At 66.7% G+C, this 17,782-nt stretch overlaps 1 protein-coding gene across 1 annotated transcript; it reads left to right on the forward strand.

Moving 5' to 3' along the window:
• The first annotated feature begins 723 nt into the window (after window positions 1-723).
• On the forward strand, window positions 724-14,304 carry METRNL (meteorin like, glial cell differentiation regulator). Its single transcript, XM_012777290.3, has 4 exons — window positions 724-1,148; window positions 5,788-6,173; window positions 12,750-12,809; window positions 13,775-14,304. The coding sequence occupies exons 1-4, from the start codon at window positions 943-945 to the stop codon at window positions 14,092-14,094; spliced, it is 972 nt and encodes a 323-aa protein (XP_012632744.2). The 5' UTR covers window positions 724-942; the 3' UTR covers window positions 14,095-14,304.
• Window positions 14,305-17,782: the final 3,478 nt, after the last annotated feature.

Consider the following 17,782-nt stretch of genomic DNA (forward strand, 5'->3'; position numbering starts at 1 on the left):
GCACAACAGGGAGCAGAAGCCTGGAGGGGGGGCGGGAGCAGCGCACACCCCACCGCGCTCAACAGGGAGTCAGGCCCCCAGCTGACCCTCCCCGTCCCCGGGGCTGCGGTTCTGGAGGGACTCGGAGCCTCCGCGGAGAACAAATTCTGCGCAGGGTTCGGTGCACCCTTGACAGTCCTGGCCGGTGAGGCGCAGGGCGGAAGTGGCCTGGCCGGGCGCCCCCGCCGCAGCCCAGCGACCGAGCATGGCCCCTGCAGCTTTCGGGGCAGTCTGCGGCACTGGCCACAGTACCGCGCTGTGGGGTTATGCAGGGTCAGACCGACCGGCCGGCGCTCGGCTGGGGTCGGCACATACCTGCGGTCCCGGGCTGTAGCCCGCCCCGCCTTGTTCAGGCCGGGGCGCTGCAGCCCCGTCACCCCGGGGCTCTCCGGCCCCAGACTCCGCGTCCCAGCCGGAGCTCTTCTCTCCAGGACCCTGCGCGTCGCTCGCGCGGCCCCTGCACTCGGCGCAACGAGGCCGCCTCCCCCCGGCCACACCCCCGGGCGCGCGGGGTCGCCAGCTCGCTCGGGCGCGGGCGTGTGCGGCGCCTGTTCGGGCGCTCGGGCGCGCAGCTCGCGGCTGGGCACTGGGTGCAGTTCCGGGGGCGGGGCGGCCCGGGAGGGGCGGGGCGCAGTTCCGGGGGCGGGGCGCAGCGGGACCCGCCCCCAGCCCGGCCGGGACCTGGGACCTCGGACTCGCCAACTTCAGAGGTTCAGGCGGCGGCGGCGGGCGCGGAAGTCCGCGCGCGGCTCCAGCGGCTCCAGAGGCGTGGGCGGCTCGGGGCGGGCCAGGATGGGCGGGCGGCCGCGCGGGGCACGCGGGGGGCGTTCGACGTGACCCGCCTGGGCTCGGAGCCCGCCCGGCCCGGCCGCGCCGGGTTGCGGGTCTGCTCAGTGGGCGCGGATGCGGGGCCGGGCGGCCGAGCCGAGCCGGAGCATGCGGGGCGCAGCGTGGGCGGCCTGGGGGCGCGCGGGGCAGCTGTGGCCGCGGCCTCCAGCCCCGGGCCCGGGCCCGCCTCCGCCGCTGCCGCTGCTGCTGCTGCTGCTGGCCGTGCTGCTGGGCGGCGCGGACGCGCAGTACTCCAGCGACCTGTGCAGCTGGAAGGGGAGGTGAGTCCGCGCGGCGCGACCCGGCCCGGACCCTGTTCCTCGGTCCGCTCCGCTCCCCTCCCCTGCCCTCCCTCTCCTCCCGGGCCGGCGGGGCGTGCGGGGGCGCGGCCGGGGGCCGGCTCTCCAGGCCAAGTCCGGTGCCCACCGTCCGCCGCCCCCAGTTCTAGAACAAAAGACCCTGCGGCGTCTCGGTCCCCTGGCCCAGAGGACGCCCCGGGGGCGGCGCGCCTGCAGCCCGGCGGGGTCGGTCCCGGCCCCGCCACCCGCGAGCCCCGCGCGGACCGCGCCAGTCTCTACTTGGCCCGGAGCCCGGCGGGCGCCGATCCCGCGACCCCACTGCGGGGGCGGGCGAGGGTCCGCCCTCGGGCCCTTCCAGCCTCCTGCGGGGGGTAGTTGCCCGTCCTGAGGCCGCCCCGGGCCGGAGGAGCCGAGCCTGCGCTCGGGGCAGAGCGGGAGCGGCGGCTTCGGTGCGTGGAGGGGTCCTCCCGCCGCCGCGGTGCTGTCGCGTCCGTGCGGTGGCGAGCCGCGGGCCGACACCTGTGCGCGGGGCCAGCGCGGGGCCCGGCGAGACCCCGCCCGGTGAAGGTCAGGCCGCCCTTGGCAGCCGCGCGCGCCGGGCTCGTCGACCCCCCTCCACCCCGCGGTGGCAGCCGAGGACTTTCTTCTGACTGAAGAGTGATTGCAGAAAGAAGGAGCGCGAGCCCCGAGTGTGCGCGGGCGGAGGCCGGGGGGCCTCGCTGCTCGGATGCGAAACCCAGGACGCAGCGGGCGCCGCGGGCGCAGCCCGCCCTTGCTCGCCGGTTTTGTGCCTGGGAAGTGGCCGGTTCAGGAGTTTGCAGGGTGCGCCGGGCCCAGGCGCGCGCGCGTCTCCCGGAAAACGCTGCCCCTGTACTGGGGTCCGCGCCCACCCAAGCCCCTCCGCCGGGACTGACGGGAAGACTCCAGCCGGCAGACAGCTCATGGGGGTGTCACGGGGCTATTTTGAGTGAAGCGGGTTTTCCGAGAAGGCTGGGGTTGAGCGGGTGGGCTGGGCTGCTCTTGGACACTCGGAGGAGCCCAGCTCCTGTCCCGAGGGGAAGTGGGGGGAAGTGAGTGGGAAGACTCACCCCGGCCCCGGCCTTGAGGGCGCTTTCTGCCCCTCCCTGGCTGAAACCCTCCCAGCTGCGGCGGCTGGGCTGCTGCAGGGACCGAGGGGAGCGAGGGCGGGCGGATGGAGCCCTGGGGGAGGGCCGCCTCGGGAATGCTGGCACCCGAACGAGCTGGCTGCGAGCCCCCGATGCTGACAGCTCTCTGGGGCTGGCCTTTCCCCCGAGACAGCGATTAAGCTCCCGACTTGCAGCCTCCGCCCGCTGAATCAGTGCACCCCGAAACTGAGGCCTTGGGGTGTTCTGCTTCAGCAGATGGAACCAGAAATGAAGTCCCTGCTGCGCCAGCCTGTTTCCAGGGTGGGGGCTCACGCCCTCAGGGGACTGTGCCTGGAGGAAGGGGTCGCCTTCCCCGGGGTCCCCAGGAGGACTGGGGGCTGTGAATGAGGGTGGGTGGGAGGCCCCCTCTCCCCACCTAACAGGTGTTTGCAGTGGGGGGAGGAGCGCCCTCACCCTCCAGTCTTTCCTCCCTGGCCCCTGCTCCCCCATCATTGCCAACGTCCTGCTGGTCTCAGACTCCCTGGAGGGGCGTCTCCCCAAGGCAGAGCCTGGAGAGGGCAGCCATGGGGTCCTGGGAGCTGCTAGATGGGGTGTGAGACTCTCTGCTTGTTCGCTTGTAATCACAGCTCCCACTCACCGGTGTCCTTCACAGATCAGCTGACGGCACTCACCGTGCGACTGGGAGTGTGCCGGTTTGCTGGCCAACTCCCCAGTGTTTATGGCTTTTTACGAGCTGTTCTGAAGAGGCAGGGCGGAGCCAGCCCTAAATGCTGTGTGGATTCTGACCCCTGATAGCGAGGGAGTTGCTTTTTATGACACTGGCCACTCAGTGACAGGCCGAGGTTTCTAGGTGTTTCCAAGCAATTAAGCAGGAGCTTTTGAAATCCCTCTCCCAGTGGAAGAGGCAGGAGCTGAGCCTCTGTCTTTATGAGCCGGTGGCCATAAAGGTGGATCTTGGACTTTCCCACTGCCATCAGCGGGTTCACAGGTGCAGTCACACCTGGGTTGCCTTTCCTGCAAGGTGGGGAATTGAAAGGTGACTTGTCAGCAGAGCCTTCCTGACTTCAGTGAAGAGGCCACCGTTGTGTTCTGGTGACGGGGTGTGATGTGTGGGCTGGTGCCACGGTGGCCCCGGGGGGCTCCCCCTCTTCTCCATAAAGGTGCCTCACAAGCACGGCTACCTGGGAGGTAACCCTTGCTGGCATTTAAAAAGATGCACTAACTCAGTTTAAGATCAAATCGGTCTTGTCGGTTTCCTAAAGTTGAGCAGGACCACAATTCTGTCGGTGTCCTTTCATCACAGCAGAACACAGTTCTTTCCTTTCTGCTCAGCACGTCACCCGCCTCTTATGTGAAAATCATAAAATACCTCATCCATGAGCATTAAAGACGGGTTGCATTTTTGTAATTCCAGCAGTTTTGCATAAGTGGACATTTTCCCAGGCTTGCTGTGGTGCTGGGCATCTGGAGGGGAGAGATTTGGGGAGATGGGTTCTTTGGTAGGAGCCAGCGCCTCCGCAGGGGCGACAAGCCTTGGACTTCACTCACAGGCCTGCCGGGCCCAGGCCGACGGTTTGCTTTCCCCGATGGTGGTCTGTCTAAATAGGGGCACGTGCCTTAATGTGGGGGTGCCCATGCCTCACGCCTCGTTCCTGTTAGTCCTGATGTTTTAGGGGGATGTAAGAGAGAGATGGGCATAGACCCTTCTTAGTGGGCAGTGAAGACATTAGGGGAAGGGCCAGGTGACAGGGTGCCTTGTATCTTCCGTGTCACCTTCGTTTTGTTCCTAGTCCTCTTTTCGTGGAGCGTCTTCTAATGAACTGGAGCCAGGCGCGCCTACAAGATGTGCGCAGTTGTGCGTGGAGGCCGGGAGGGCAGCCCCCTGGCAGACGTGGGTCGGTGCCTGTCCCCAAGGAGGTTCCCTTTGCCCCTGCCTGAGCTGTGAGTGGAGCCTCTTCCCCCCACCCTTGGGCGAAGGCAGTGTAGTCAGAGGTGCCCGGAGCCTCAGGTGTGGGTCTCCACTCCCTGGACCCTCAGGACCCCTGGGGGGAGGGGGGGAAGCCTCAGGCAGGATGGTTTATGTGGGGGAGAGATGAGACTTGGTTCCTGGGCAGGGGGCAAGGGTTCAACTGCCTCTTGATGGTGGAGACAGGAGGGGGAGGGGACACCATGATGGTTTGTTTTCGCTACATAAGAAAAGAGCTTATGGTAGCTGTGTGTGTCAGCCACTCACCATTTAGTCTGATGTTCACATGGCGTTGTGATCATGCCTGCCCCTTCGTACGTACATGTCAGAGTATGAGATGTGTGAGTTTTATTGGCTAGACTCGTAAGTCTGTTCTGTGACCCTGATAGCTGGCTGTGGCTGGGCTGGCTGCCCTGACCCGTAGGCTGTGGGTGTGGGGGGCGGGGCGGGGGGTTCACCCTGACACCTCCCTCTGATGTGGTCCGCGGGGTGACTGCAGCCCTGCCTGCAGCTGCGTCTGTGAAAAGTGAGGTTTGGGGGCCCAGCGAGTGTGAGTCACCCGGCAGTAAATGCAAACCATGTGTTACACGTTTTCTCCTCTGCAGAAAGGGTTTCTGGCAACCCGCTCAGGCCGGGGGCTCTGGATGTAGCATTGTTTATTTCACATAAAAATCCCAAGAATGTGGGTGAACCTGCCTGGGATCTGATTAGAACCAAATTTCGTGTAATCAAACACTTCGGGTGAGGTCACTGGTTTGGTTCCAGGCCCTGGGTCGTGACGTCTGTTAGCGCCAGGCTGACATTTACATCACGGCTTCCAGTCGGAGAAACGTTAACGTCTCTGACGGTTTCAATTTCTTGAAAACGTAACTGTCGCCGCTCAGGACCTGCCTCCCCGAGACTGCAGCTCACTTCGCCTTTTCCTCCTTAGCACTTATTAGGGGCAGCGTTAGCTTGTCACTTAGGCGTTCACGGCTCCCGCCCGCGGAGGGCGTTTGCCTCACTTTTGGAGTGGATCTTGCGTGAATGAGGTTTGGGTTTATTATAAAAAATACAGTGGGCAGTGCAGGGTCTTCAGGCTTGGAAATGAATGAAAACACAGCCGCACCCTTACCTGGGGGAGAAGGAAACGTGTGTGCCTCCTGGTGAGGTTCTGAGAGACAAACCCGGCAGCCCTCCACCTGCTGACACCCGCCGGTGGTCTGGAAGCTGCTCTCCGGAGCGGCCTTGTCACTGTGTGCCCGTCCCACCCGCGGTCCCCTGCCCCACACGGTGGGACTCTGCTCTGGAACGTGGGCCAGAACTGAGGTCCTTCTGCTGTTGCCTTTGTTCGGAGACACCTGAGTCGTGGCCCGAGGCCACCACCCCGTCCCTGCAGGGTGCAGACGGTGTGCGCCTGCCGCGTGGGTGGGCTGTGTGGTCGCCTCCAGCGAGGTCCTGACCCACCGCCCTGGGCAGGGGTGCGAGGGGCGTGGGAGCCCCCCGGGTCGGCGGCAGCTGGCTGACGGCTCTCCTCTCCCTCCCGCAGCGGGCTGACACACGAGGCGCACAGGAAGGAGGTGGAGCAGGTGTACCTGCGCTGCGCGGCGGGCGCCGTGGAGTGGCTGTACCCCACCGGGGCTCTCATCGTCAACCTGCGCCCCAACACCTTCTCGCCCGCCCGGCACCTCACCGTGTGCATCAAGCCCTTCAGGGACTCCTCGGGGGCCAATATTTATTTGGAGAAAACTGGAGAACTGAGGCTGCTGGTGCGTGACGGGGCTGGCCAGCCCGGCCAGGTGCAGTGCTTCGGCCTGGAGCAGGGCGGCCTGTTTGTGGAGGCCACGCCCCAGCAGGACATCGGCCGCAGGACCACGGGCTTCCAGTACGAGCTGACGAGGAGGCACCGGGCGCCGGACCTGCATGCGCCGTCCGGTGAGTGGCCCGAAGGGGCAGAGCGCGAGCCACCTGTTCAGGGCTGGCTGGTCCTGCAGCTCAGGTTTCCTGTACGCACGGTCGGGGCTTTGCCGGCTATGTCTGACTTTCTCCTGCCCCCACCCCCACTCGGCCTCCGTGGAAAGGGCCCCCGTCTGTGTGTTGTGCATGGTGAGTTTGCCCGGAGAGCCCGGCACGTGGCCGGCGTGGGGGCTGACCCACTTTCCCGCCAAAAACACCTCTAAGCAGCTGGGTCCTGTCGGCACGTGAGTCCCTTTAGCGCCCGGGTGTTTGGGGCTGGCGGAGCAGTGCTCCCTGCAGGAGGCACATGCACGGCAGGTGAACAGGTACTGCTGGGCAGGGCCAGGGGTCAGAGTGGAACAGCCGCCACCGTGGACCTGGGCCCCGAACGTGCCCTGTGTGTGTGCGCTCGTCACGCGTGTGGGGCGGGTGCTTTACTGTCCACACTGCCCCGTGAAGTGAGTCAGCTCAGCTCCAGAAACAAGCAGTGAGTTTTAGGTGGAGGCTGAGGCTGAGGCACACCCAGAGTGGCTGTGAGGATCTGGGGACCCAGGAGGTTCTGGGGCGCGAGGGGCTGCATGGGCCGGGGGGGCCTTGGCCAGGACAGGGTGCCTGAGACTGAGAGCTTGGCTCCAGGTTCTGTTCTCTTTCTTATTCTGAGACAAGCAGCTTCTGTGTCTGGCAGGCAGGTCTCGGGCTCTCCGGGCTTTCAGTGGACACCTGCACTTGGGGGAGGGGAACTTCCTAGAACCTGGGGACTGGGCCCCTTTGCGGAGGGCCTTCTTGTTCTCTAGAAAGCTCCACATGGCCTCAGGACCCTGGGCTGGGACAGGGCGGGCCCCCCTCTCGAGCGTGAGCCAGCTCACGGTGCCATCTGCCGGGGCCCCCAGACCAGGCGCAGGCTCACACCACCGTGGTGGGGGCCTTGTGGCCCGGTCTGCTCCGTAGGCAGCAAGGTCACCCCCCAGGGCCCTGCCCCGCCTGCCTCCGTGGGGACTTGGGAAGGTGCAGCCTGGGCCGTCCCATCCGTGGCCTTCAGAGCAGGGTCCAGGGTCCGTGCGCACGGTCTTGCTGGCGAGTTGTTCTCATGCTTGGGGGCGTCTCTGCACCAGGGTGGAGGCTGGGGGGGCCACGCCACGTCCCACGGGACACCCCGGCCCGGAGACCACCCAGCCCGAAGTGTCAGCAGAGCCAGGTGGGGAGACCCAGGTGGAGAGATGGCTTGGGGTGGGCCGTCCCCAAGAACGGTGCGGTCTCCACGTTTCAAGGACTGAGAGAGTCGAGCCCCCAGGAAAGCCGGGCCTGCCGGGGCTGAGCTGTGCAGACTTCTCCTCCCGGGCGTGAATCCACATTCATTGTTCCCTGTTCTCGGCCCAGATCCCTTTCCAGCCTCTGTCCAACCTCCCCGTCTGCTGCACGGGTCTGTTCCGGAGCCTCCGCGTGGGCGGCCCGTGGGCCCAGGCTCAGGACCAGGGAGCTGGAGGCTGACGTCCACCCGGCCGCACTGTGGCTGGTCGGACGCTGAATAAAACCCTAACCGGTGGCATTGGTGGCATTGGTCTTGTCACCAGCGGTTACAGCGGGTGGCAGACCTGGGGGAGGGGATGCCAGCCTCGCTCTGGGGCCGGCCCTGGGGACAAACTCACAACGGACGCACGATCCGGAAAATTCCAGACACCAGGTCGGGAGCTTGGGAGCTCAGCCCCGGGGAACCGAGACCCGGGTTTGCGCCTGCCGGGCCCTCGAGTCCAGGTCCCCAGGCCCCGCTGGGAGGTCAGGGGTCCCGAGAGGCACGCGGGGGCTGGCGGCTGAGCTGCTTGGGCTTCTGTGGGGTCGTGGGATGCGGCCCCCTGGGTGGGGAGTGGCTCAAGCCACAGCGGGGTGTGTTGGGTCACGGCCCAGCGCTCGGCACACCTCCCGGGACTGAGGGGCCCCACAGGACGCCGCCTCGCAGGGGTCAGGCTGGCTCGGGGCCGGGACTTTGCTGGGCCTCGTGGACAGGTGCTCATGGCATGCACACCTGGCTGGAGGGCGTCTGTTCAGATGGAGCCTGCGGTGCCTTCCAGACGTGGGACTCTTGTTGGGGGCGGCGTGGAAATGCAGGGACCGGACCCGGAGCTGCTCAGGGACACGGGAGCCGGCCCCTCCCTGGGGCAGAGGAGGAGTGGGAGGGCCGTTCGCCAGGGAACGGGGCCCCTAAGCTTTTAATGCCCAAGGAATGGGCACGCGATGTGGAATGTCAGCGCCGGCCATCTGGTGGCCGCGACGTCGGCCCCTAGGCCGGCCGCTCCTGAGCTCTCTGCGAGGTGCCCCTGGTCTCCCCTTCTGGCCCTCGCGGCAGCCACGGGAGTCGGGATGGGGGGCGCTGAGCCTAGGCTGCGCGCAGGGCCCTGGCCAGGTAAGGGTGGAGGGGCTCGCCCGCAAATCAGAACTTGCAGTTGTGCTGACTCGAGAGAACAGCGGCTCCGTGGGCTTGGATCCGGGCGAGGGCGAGGGCGTGTGTGGGAGCCACGCTCCCCGCCCAGCCAGGGGGAACCTGCTGGGGCGTCTGTAACAGCTCGTGGCCGGGGACCCGTTGCTGCATAGTCAGCGTCCTTGAGCCCAGAAGGGACCAGAACAGAGGGGCCGGGCTGCTCCTCCAGGGGCACAGGCCGTGGGTCAGGTGCGGGGTGACCGGCCCGGGGAGTCGGGATTTGGCCGCCACTGGCAGGACCTGCCTGCCCCGCGCCTGCCGCCGCCGCGGGTCTTGCCGGGGCATGCCTCCCTCGCGCCTCGGAGCAGGACGCAAAGGTGGCAAGGGGACAGGTGCAGGAACTTGCAGATCCGGCTCCCCCCTGGCTGTGTCCGGGCATGTGCTGAGGACGTGGGCCCTCTCCACCCCCAGTCTTTTGGGGACACCTGGGCCAGGCACACTTGGGGAACGGGCACTACCAGGGCCCCATTGCCCAGTGAGTTGGGGGCCTTGGGGGTGGCCAGGGAGCAGGGGGTCTCTGCCGGTTCTAGGGAACAGATACACACCTGCTTCCCCAGTTCACCTGGGCAGGCAGACGGGTCCCAAGATTCCTGTCTCTGCTTTGCCTTCTCCTGGGGCTGAGTAACAGGTGCTCACCTCTCAGCCACCTCTGGGCTGGGGGCTGGGGCTCTAGGCAGGGCCCACGGTGAGCAGGTGGCCAGGGCAGGGCAGTGGCATCTTAGACGCACAGTGAGAGTGGAGGGGACGGGCAGGGGACGCTGCTCTGGCGCTGGTGACCAACACACAGAGGCTGCTTGGCCAGCTCTCGGGGACACCTGGGTCCTGTGGTGTCTGAAGCCGCAGCCCCTGTCACCAGCAGGGCCCCTCCGGGAGTCCAGAGCGTGGGGGCCCTGGTGGGCGTGTGGGATGGGTTGAAAAGTGTAGAAAGGCAGGAAGGAAACCTTGTTATTTCACGGAAGCAGGAAGAGACGGGGCTGGCTTTCTGTCTAGCTGTGCCATCACCCTGCCATCCATGATTTCCTGCCTCCAGCTTCTCAGGCCACTGTGACTACACTGTAATCTTCTCCGTCTCCCCATCCTCATGGGTGTCCCTCCCGTGGGAGACCGTGTCCACCTGCTGCAGCTGTGTCGGAGACCCTGGGGTGGCTGTCACTTGAGGTTTCTTCTTTGGAACTCGTGCGTCCACCCTGCTTGTCCTCCCCATCCAGTCCTGCCAGCCGGGCGTCCGTCCCTCTGCAGACGTCTCTCCGCCCGGCTCATCCTCCTGTCACTCACAGGCATACACCTGCCGCCCATACCTGCCGGCCACACCTGCTGGCCACGCCCGGGTCCCCACGGTGGCCCGGCTGGCCCCTCGGACCCTGCTTTCTCTCTTCTTCATTCGCTTCAGCTCAGGCACATTCCTGAGGGATCTTCCCGAGATGCCCACGCCCCAGCCCTCCCTCCTCCAAGGAGGACGTACAGAATTCCAGCCTTTGCCGACCCTCCCCGCCCCCTCCCCCCCCGGAAGTGAGATGCGATGTGTCCGTGACCGGCACATTCCACAGCCTTTATGAGCCCGGCTCTGATTAGTAATTGCTTCCAGATTGTGCCCTTGGAGTGTGCACCGCACTCTCCGCGGAGGTGACCCACGCTCAGCAAGGCTCAGGATCAGAACGGGGCCGTCTCCGGGTGCTGCCGCCTCACTGGCTCAGCTGTTGATGGCGTTGGCGTGCGGGGGAGCTGGCGGGTGACCCTCAGGCTGCTCCTTGCCCTTCCCGGTCTGGTCCTCTTGTGGGCCGTGGGCTGAGCTGGGCTGTTGCCCAGGGCCAGTGGGGGAGCATCTTCCTCCCTCCTCTTCCTCCGCCACCGCCCGAGGTCCTGGGGCCGGTGACTCAGAGCGGAGGAAGCGCCGGGGCTTGGCGACGCCTGCACGCCCAGGCTTGGCGTGTGTGTGTGTGTGTCAGGGCCTTCCGGTCCTCTGTCCCCAAGGCGGACACCAGGCGCAAGGCCGTGTTTGCCGTGCTCAGGGCTCACCTCCCACCTCCCGCACTTGCAGCCCCGGTGCCCGCGTCTGCTCAGCCAGGAGGTGCTGCCTGGCGTGGGGACCCTGGCCACGGACTGTGGTCCGCGCGGCCTTCAGTCTCCCACCCTCCCCTCCCAGAGGGGCCCCGGGCTCAGGACCTCTGGCCCTGTGGGCACCGGCCGGTGTGGCCAGAGTGGAGGGTCTCATCTGAGTCTCGTGTGCTCTGGATAAAAATGCCCCTGAAATTCGAGTCCCCCAGATGCCGCAGTGCGGCCAGCCGCACAGGTGACAGTGCCACAGGTGGGCCCAACCCAAGGTCCCCCACAGGGGAGCCCCCTGGGCCCCGGGGCAGCTGCAGGGGCCGGGGCCAGGTGGCCCCCAGTGGTGGGGCCTGTGGCACGAGCTCCTGCAGTGTCGAGGAAGTGGGGGGCTCCCGGGACCCAGCTTGGGTGGGGTCTGGGGGGTCCAGGCACGTCGTCACAGCCCTATTTTGGGGGGGCTGCTGCGGCCCTACTGGGTCAACAGGAAGCTCCAGTCTGGCGTCTTCTGATGGGCTGGACAGATTTGGAGGTACCGGCAGGTTGTTCTTGTTCTGCGGCTTCTTCTTTTGCTTAATAGACTTGAACACAGCGGGCGGTGGGTGGGCCGGTGAGTCAGGCACTGCTGAGCGGGGAGGTGCACCCACCCCTGCCCGATGGGGAGTGCCAGCCTCACCCCCGGGGCTGGACCAAGCAGCCAGACGGGTTGGCCGGGGGAGGGAGGTGGGGGGCGCCCACCGAGACCCCGTGTTGGCCCCGGCTGCTGCAGGCTCCTCCGAGGCCAGGCCTGGCCTCTGCCGACCCCTTGCGCAGGCCCCGAGTCCCTGCATGTCCCAGACCCTGGAAGGCTCTAAGCTCTGCTCCCTGTGTCGGCCAGGGACGTCCCGGAGCCTGTAGGGCACGCAGTGGCCGAGGGGAGGGCTGCCTCGCTGAGATCTCGCACCCCAGAATCTCTGCTGTGTGAGGAAAACTGGGGCCGAGTCCTGGAAACTCAGGCCAAGCGAGATGGAGGTCTCGGAGGAATGTGCAGTCAGAGCAGGTGATAGAATTGCGATTCCCAAACCTGCTCGTGAGCCCGGGCAGCGTGGGGTGGCATGCCCAGGTGGTCAGCCGAGGGGCGGGTCGAGGGCCCCGTGGCAGGTGTTTGCCGTGCAGGTCTGCATGGCCGGCAGGGGGCTGTTCTGAGAAGACTTGGCACCTTCTGGGTTCCGGGGAGCTGGGCCCCCCCGGGCTGCAGGGGCTGCAGGGGAGGCTGTGTGACCTGGGCTGGGTTGAGGGGTATGTGGGCCGGGCACCCCGTTCCACGGCTGGCAGCATCTGGGGAGGGGGCCGAGCTGAGGGCCCTGGCCTGGGTCCCGGCCCCCGCTGGGCGAGGGTCCTCACCTGTGACTGGCAGACATGCCCCTCCCCTGCGGACAGTCCCCGGCGGGGTCTGAGCACCTGGTCCCTGCAGGGTGCGGCCTTCCTTTTCGGCTGCGGCCGCAGGTGGGATCTGGGGGGAGGCAGCCCGAGCTGCGGGAGGCGTCTGCTTTCTGGTGACAGACGGAGGGTGGCCCTGGGTGCAGACGCGGGGGTGAGGGTGGCTCTCGCCCGGGTGGAGCGGGGACACGGTTCCCGATCAGCTTGGGGCGGTTCTGCATCTGCGACGAGCAAATGAAAGCAAGGGCTGGAGGAGACGTGGGGTGATGGGGCCGCCGCACATGAGTGGAACGTGCCGGGCTGGCACCACCGCACGGCCAAGCCAGTGACACGACAGGACGCCCCTGCCACCAGGGTCTGGGGGCCTTGCTGGGGCGCTTGCCCTTCACAGCCGCACACAGGCACTTCCGGCCGGGTGGGGCTGAGGATCTGCCGGGGTTGCCTCCACGTGGCTGAGTCACCATGTCTGCACTCCACTCTCCGGGACACCGACCTTCCCTGGACGTGGTCTTGTCCATGGAGGCGCCACGGCGTGGCCACAATCGCCGACTGCTCTGTCCGGTCCGGCGGGCGGCACCAGGCCCTCCCGCCCCCAGCTGACCCTGTTTCTCTCTCCCCAGCGCCGTGCCGCCCCTGCAGTGACACCGAGGTCCTCCTCGCCGTCTGCACCAGCGACTTCGGTGAGTGCCACCCCCACAGCTTCCTTCCCTGGTGCTTGCGGCTCCTGCCACGTGAGCCCCTCCTTGGGGCCCGGAGAGCCCTCTGGTGCTGGCGCGAAGCCCCCAGGTGCCCTGCAGAAGCCGGGGCTCGGCCTCATGGCGGGAAAAGGTGCTTTTGCTTCTGCACGCTAAATGCTCCCCGGCCACCACGGACGGGCTCTGTAGACTCCCACCCACGTGGAGAGAGCCGGGAGTATCATCAAGTATTTTCCCACTTTGCAGAGGAGGTCATGGCTCTCTGAGAAGCCTTGACGTCTGCTGTCCCCCAGGACTCCTCTCCCGGGGTGGTTTGTAACATGGCTCCGTCAGCAGCCCGAGTACCTGGTGTGAGCCCCGCCTGGGAGCTTCCCCTGTCCCTCCCAGGTCCCCCGTGGGGCTCCAGGCGGAGGCCGAGGGGCACAGGCCCTGCTGGTCTCGGGGAGACTTGGACTCCGGGGTGGAGCTGCTGTGCAGGGTCCAGCTGGACCCCGGCTCTGAGCCCCCACCCCAGGCTCCACGGACAGTCGTGCAGGGCCTGGAGGCTCCTCACTTCTCGGCCGTCCAGGCCCCGGCCGGGGTCGGGGTCTCCACGCCCGAGGCAGCCCTCCTGCCCCCCGGCCGGGACACGGAGCTGCAGACGGCCTCGTGCACAGCTGTGCTCGCCGCTCGTGCTCTGATCTGAAGAGCTGGAGCAGACTGTGCCTGCCGGGCTCTGTTTTCCCCCCTTGCGAGTCTGGCCCTTGGTGGGAAAAGCCTGCATTCCTGACCAAGCCTAAGTGTCTGGGTGACTCGTTGGCGGCTTCCCGCCGTTCAGATCGCACTCTGTGATGGGAATTCCAGATAGCAGAGCTCGGGTGAGGCTTCTGGTCCCCGGGCCGGTGGTTGCCGTGGTTGCTGGGGCCGCCCTCGGCCCCGCTGACCGCCCGCCCCCTTCCCTCCCTCCGCAGTCATCCGAGGCTCCATCCAGGACGTCACGCACGAGCCGGAGCTGCGGGAGACGGCCATCCGCCTGCGCGTGAGCAGGCTGTACCGGCAGAAGGGCAGGCTCTTCCAGCCGTCGCCGGCGGGCGGTGGGCTCTGGACGGGCCACGTCAGGACGCTGCTGGAGTGCGGGGTGCGGCCGGGCCGCGGCGACTTCCTCTTCACGGGCCACGTGCGCTTCGGGGAGGCTTGGCTGGGCTGCGCCCCGCGCTTCCAGGACTTCCAGAGGATGTACAGGGGCGCGGAGGAGGGGGGCCTGAACCCCTGTGAGGTCGGCGCGGAGTGACCGTCTCCTTGTGAGCCGTCGCCGCAGGGGCTGCGCGGGTCCCGGGGGGCCAGACGCCGGGGACAGGCTGGGCCCCGGGGTGCCAGACGTGGGGCGCCCGTGGGCTTTGGCCACGAGAGGTCCCGGGGGATGACCTCAGAGTGGAAATGCTGTAAAATGAAAACTAAGTTATTTTTTGCTTTTGTAAAAAACGAATGTCCATAGGAAAAAGGTTTCTGTGTCTCACAGTGTCTCGGCGTGCCGTTCCGTGCCGTTCCTCAGGGAGTCTCAGGCCGCCGTGTGTGGCCTGGCGTGTGGGACGGCTGGCCGTGGCGCTCAGCACACGCCACCCGGCCTCGTGGGAAGCCCGGCAGCCCGTGGAGTTGCCACGACAGACACTTAGGGAGCCAGACCGTGGTGCTTACGGGTCTGTCCGTTTTGTGTGAAGAACCAGCTCGGGGCTGCCGGTTGCTTCCGTTCCAGGCAGTAAAGGCCGAGCCCCGCCCAGCGGCGGCGAGTCTGTCCCCCGGCCTGTCAGGAGCTCCCCGGACACACTCCAAGGCGGGCCCAGCCTGGCGGCCGCCTCACCACTGCTAACCCCATCCCCACAGCACCTGCCCTCCCGTTCTGTTAACTTCAGCCCTGCCCCCCCCTTTTTTTTTGAGACAGAGTCCAGGCTAGAGTGAGTGCCGTGGCGTCAGCCTAGCTCACAGCAACCTCAAACTCCTGGGCTCGAGTGATCCTCCTGCCTCAGCCTCCCGAGTAGCTGGGACTACAGGCATGTGACACCATGCCCAGCTAATTTTTTCTATATATATTAGTTGGCCAATTAATTTCTTTGTATTTATAGTAGGGGCGGGGTCTCGCTCTTGCTCAGGCTGGTTTCGAACTCCTGACCTCGAGCAATCCGCCCACCTTGGCCTCCCAGAGAGCTAGGATTACAGGCGTGAGCCACTGCGCCCGGCCCCAGTCCTGCCCTTTGACCCCAGCTTCCCCAAAGTGCCTGAGCCCACTGCAAGTCTTGGACAGTGGGAGCCGGCCTGGGCCAGGTCGGTGGCCCCGTGTCAGAGGGTATGTGGGTTTTCTGTGGCCGCCATGACCAGTCTCTACAAATCGGGGCTGTTTAGGACAACAGAAGTTCGTTCCCCCAGTCCTGGGGTCAGGCTCCAGCGACCCAGGGGTCGGCAGGGCCTCCGCCCTCCAGCGACTGCAGAGGGCCCGTCCTCGTCTCTTCCCACCGCGGGGCCCCGGGCATCCCTGGGCCTGTGTCCACCTCGCTCCAGCCTTTGCCCCGTGGCCCTCCCATGAGGACACCAGCCGCCGGGCGAGGGCCGACCCCTGACCTCGCCTTCACCCGACCCCATCCGCAGGGACCCTATTTCCAGCAGGGCCACAGTCAGCGGGTCTGGGTGGATGTGGAATTTGGGGAGACACGACACCCCAGTTCAGGGGTCACTGGCGGGATCAGTTGACCGGACCTGAGCCTGCGCCCTCATTTACGAGTCGTAGTTTCCTGTTGAGCAGCTGCTGAGACCAGAGGGGCCCAGAGAGGCCGCCGTGGTCAGTGGGCGCCACACCCTCACTGGGCGCTCAGCCATGCGGGTCATCCTGGGCAGGTGGGTGGTGGCACAGGTGGGCGGTGGCACAGGTGTACAAGCTCCCACAGGTCACGACGAGATGCAGGCTACAGTGGACAAGGACAGGAAGCAGCAGAGCTGGTGACGGGCGGGTCCCACCTGCTGTCACAGCAGGATTTGGTCACCGCACATAGGTGTCGGTGCCAGGCCCACAGTGGGGAGGGAGCTAGACCTGCTCTGGTCCGTGCTGTGAAAAGCACCTTGGACCGGGTTTTCTGGGCCTCCTGGGCCGGGGCCAGTGGGCGTGGACCCTGCTGGGTGGGACCACAGCGGCTACAGAACAGGAAAGTCGGGTTTCAGGGTTTCAGGCTGGCGGCCTTGTCAGTGACAGGGTCTGCCGGGGCTGACCCCGTGCCCGTGTGCCGTGTCTGGGGGTCTGGGGTGGGAGGGTCCAGGAGGGTGCAGACCTCTTCTGTGGCCCGGTCCCCAGGCCTTGCAGGTGGAAGCAGCCCGTGGCCCAGGGATGCTCGGTGCTGCAGGGGAGCGGGGAGAGCACCCCTGCCTCCCTGTGGCCGTGGCGCCAGGCCCACCCTCCCGAGCACCCTCTGGCAGGACCTGCCAGCCTGCACCGTCCTCGGGGAAGCCCCACCAGAGCGGCCGGGCACTGGAGGGTCTCCAGAGGGTGCTTCCTTCTGGCTGAGCCTGCAAAGGCCTCTGCCGGGCAGGCTTGATGCGCTCGGCTGGGCTGCGTCCTGGGCGGACCCCTGGAGCCCACAGGGCAGTGTGTGTCCCCCTCGGGGCCCTCGGCCCGTCACTGTGGGTTGAAGCTCACTGTTCTGTGGCTCGACTGGGAGGTTGTGGGGAGGTGTGTGGAGCTCCCGTGTGCTGGCCCACTGGGGCCCACGGCCCACCTTCCTCCACCTCGGCCTCCATCCTGCTGGAGCACAAAGCCCTTCCTGGCACTGCCAGGATGTTCCTGCTGTTTTCTCCTGTCTCTCCTCTTCCTGCCAAACTCATGGAGCTCGAAACCTCACCTGCTGTGCACATCCCCAGTTCACGGGCCATGTGCCCAGCGTGGCTCCGGCCGAGGCCACACATGCTGGCCGGGGCCCCTGGAAACGCCCCCCTAGCCAGACCCTCAGGCCTCTCGGCCGCCCTGGACACTCAGACGGGTGCTGGGAGGAGCCGGGCTGGACGGTGCATCCACAGGAGGGACCGTCTGCAGGTGCCCGTCAGAGAAGGGGCGCAAGGACATCCACAAAGGACGCTGGCTTCGGACTTCCCCCCTCCCTGGATACCCCGAGGAGCTCAGGCCCTGTGGGCCACCCATGCTCGGGGACTGTCCCCGCTGCCCGGTCCCCCCTGCCATTGCAGTCGATGGACCTGGAGGCCTCGTCTCACCCCGGCCCCTTCCACCGGGCTGGACGGTGGGCTGGACGGTGCATCCACAGGAGGGACCGTCTGCAGGTGCCCGTCAGAGAAGGGGTGCAAGGACATCCACAAAGGACGCTGGCTGCGGACTTCCCCCCTCCCTGGATACCCCGAGGAGCTCAGGCCCTGTGGGCCACCCATGCTCGGGGACTGTCCCCGCTGCCCGGTCCCCCCTGCCATTGCAGTCGATGGACCCGGAGGCCTCGTCTCATCCCGGCCCCTTCCCTGCATCACGGTAGCTGCCCAGCGGCACTGTGGTGGGACGGGCCACAGACGTGGGCCTGCGTCTTCTGCTGGGGTCTGGACACAGCCCACACCTGCCTGCAGTGGCCTGTGGGGACCCGGGAGCCCTGCGTGTGGGTGTCCCCGTCCCAGGCCAGCCCAACAGTGCCTGGCCCACTGCTGGGCCCGCAGCAGGGCCGTGAGGTCAGGCTGCTGCTCAGCTCGGGACCGGCCTCCAGATCAGCGGCTCAAGCAGTCAGCCTGAGCGGGTCGGGGTGGCCAGTGTGGGCGACTGCGGCACAGACCTTAGTCCTGACTGTGAGGGTTGAGGGGGCTTCCCGGGGCAGGTGGGATTGGAGTCAGCTGGGAGGTGGATCCAGGGCTCCCCTCCTCTCTTCTGCGGGATACCCCTACCCACTGGTCTCTGCCCTTAGGGCCCATCTGCTGGGGCTTTCTGGGGGTGTCTGGCCCCTCCCGGC

The sequence above is a fragment of the Microcebus murinus genome, unplaced genomic scaffold, assembly GCF_040939455.1.
Source record: "Microcebus murinus isolate Inina unplaced genomic scaffold, M.murinus_Inina_mat1.0 scaf010_hap2_Mmur4.0, whole genome shotgun sequence".
Taxonomy (NCBI): domain Eukaryota; kingdom Metazoa; phylum Chordata; class Mammalia; order Primates; family Cheirogaleidae; genus Microcebus; species Microcebus murinus.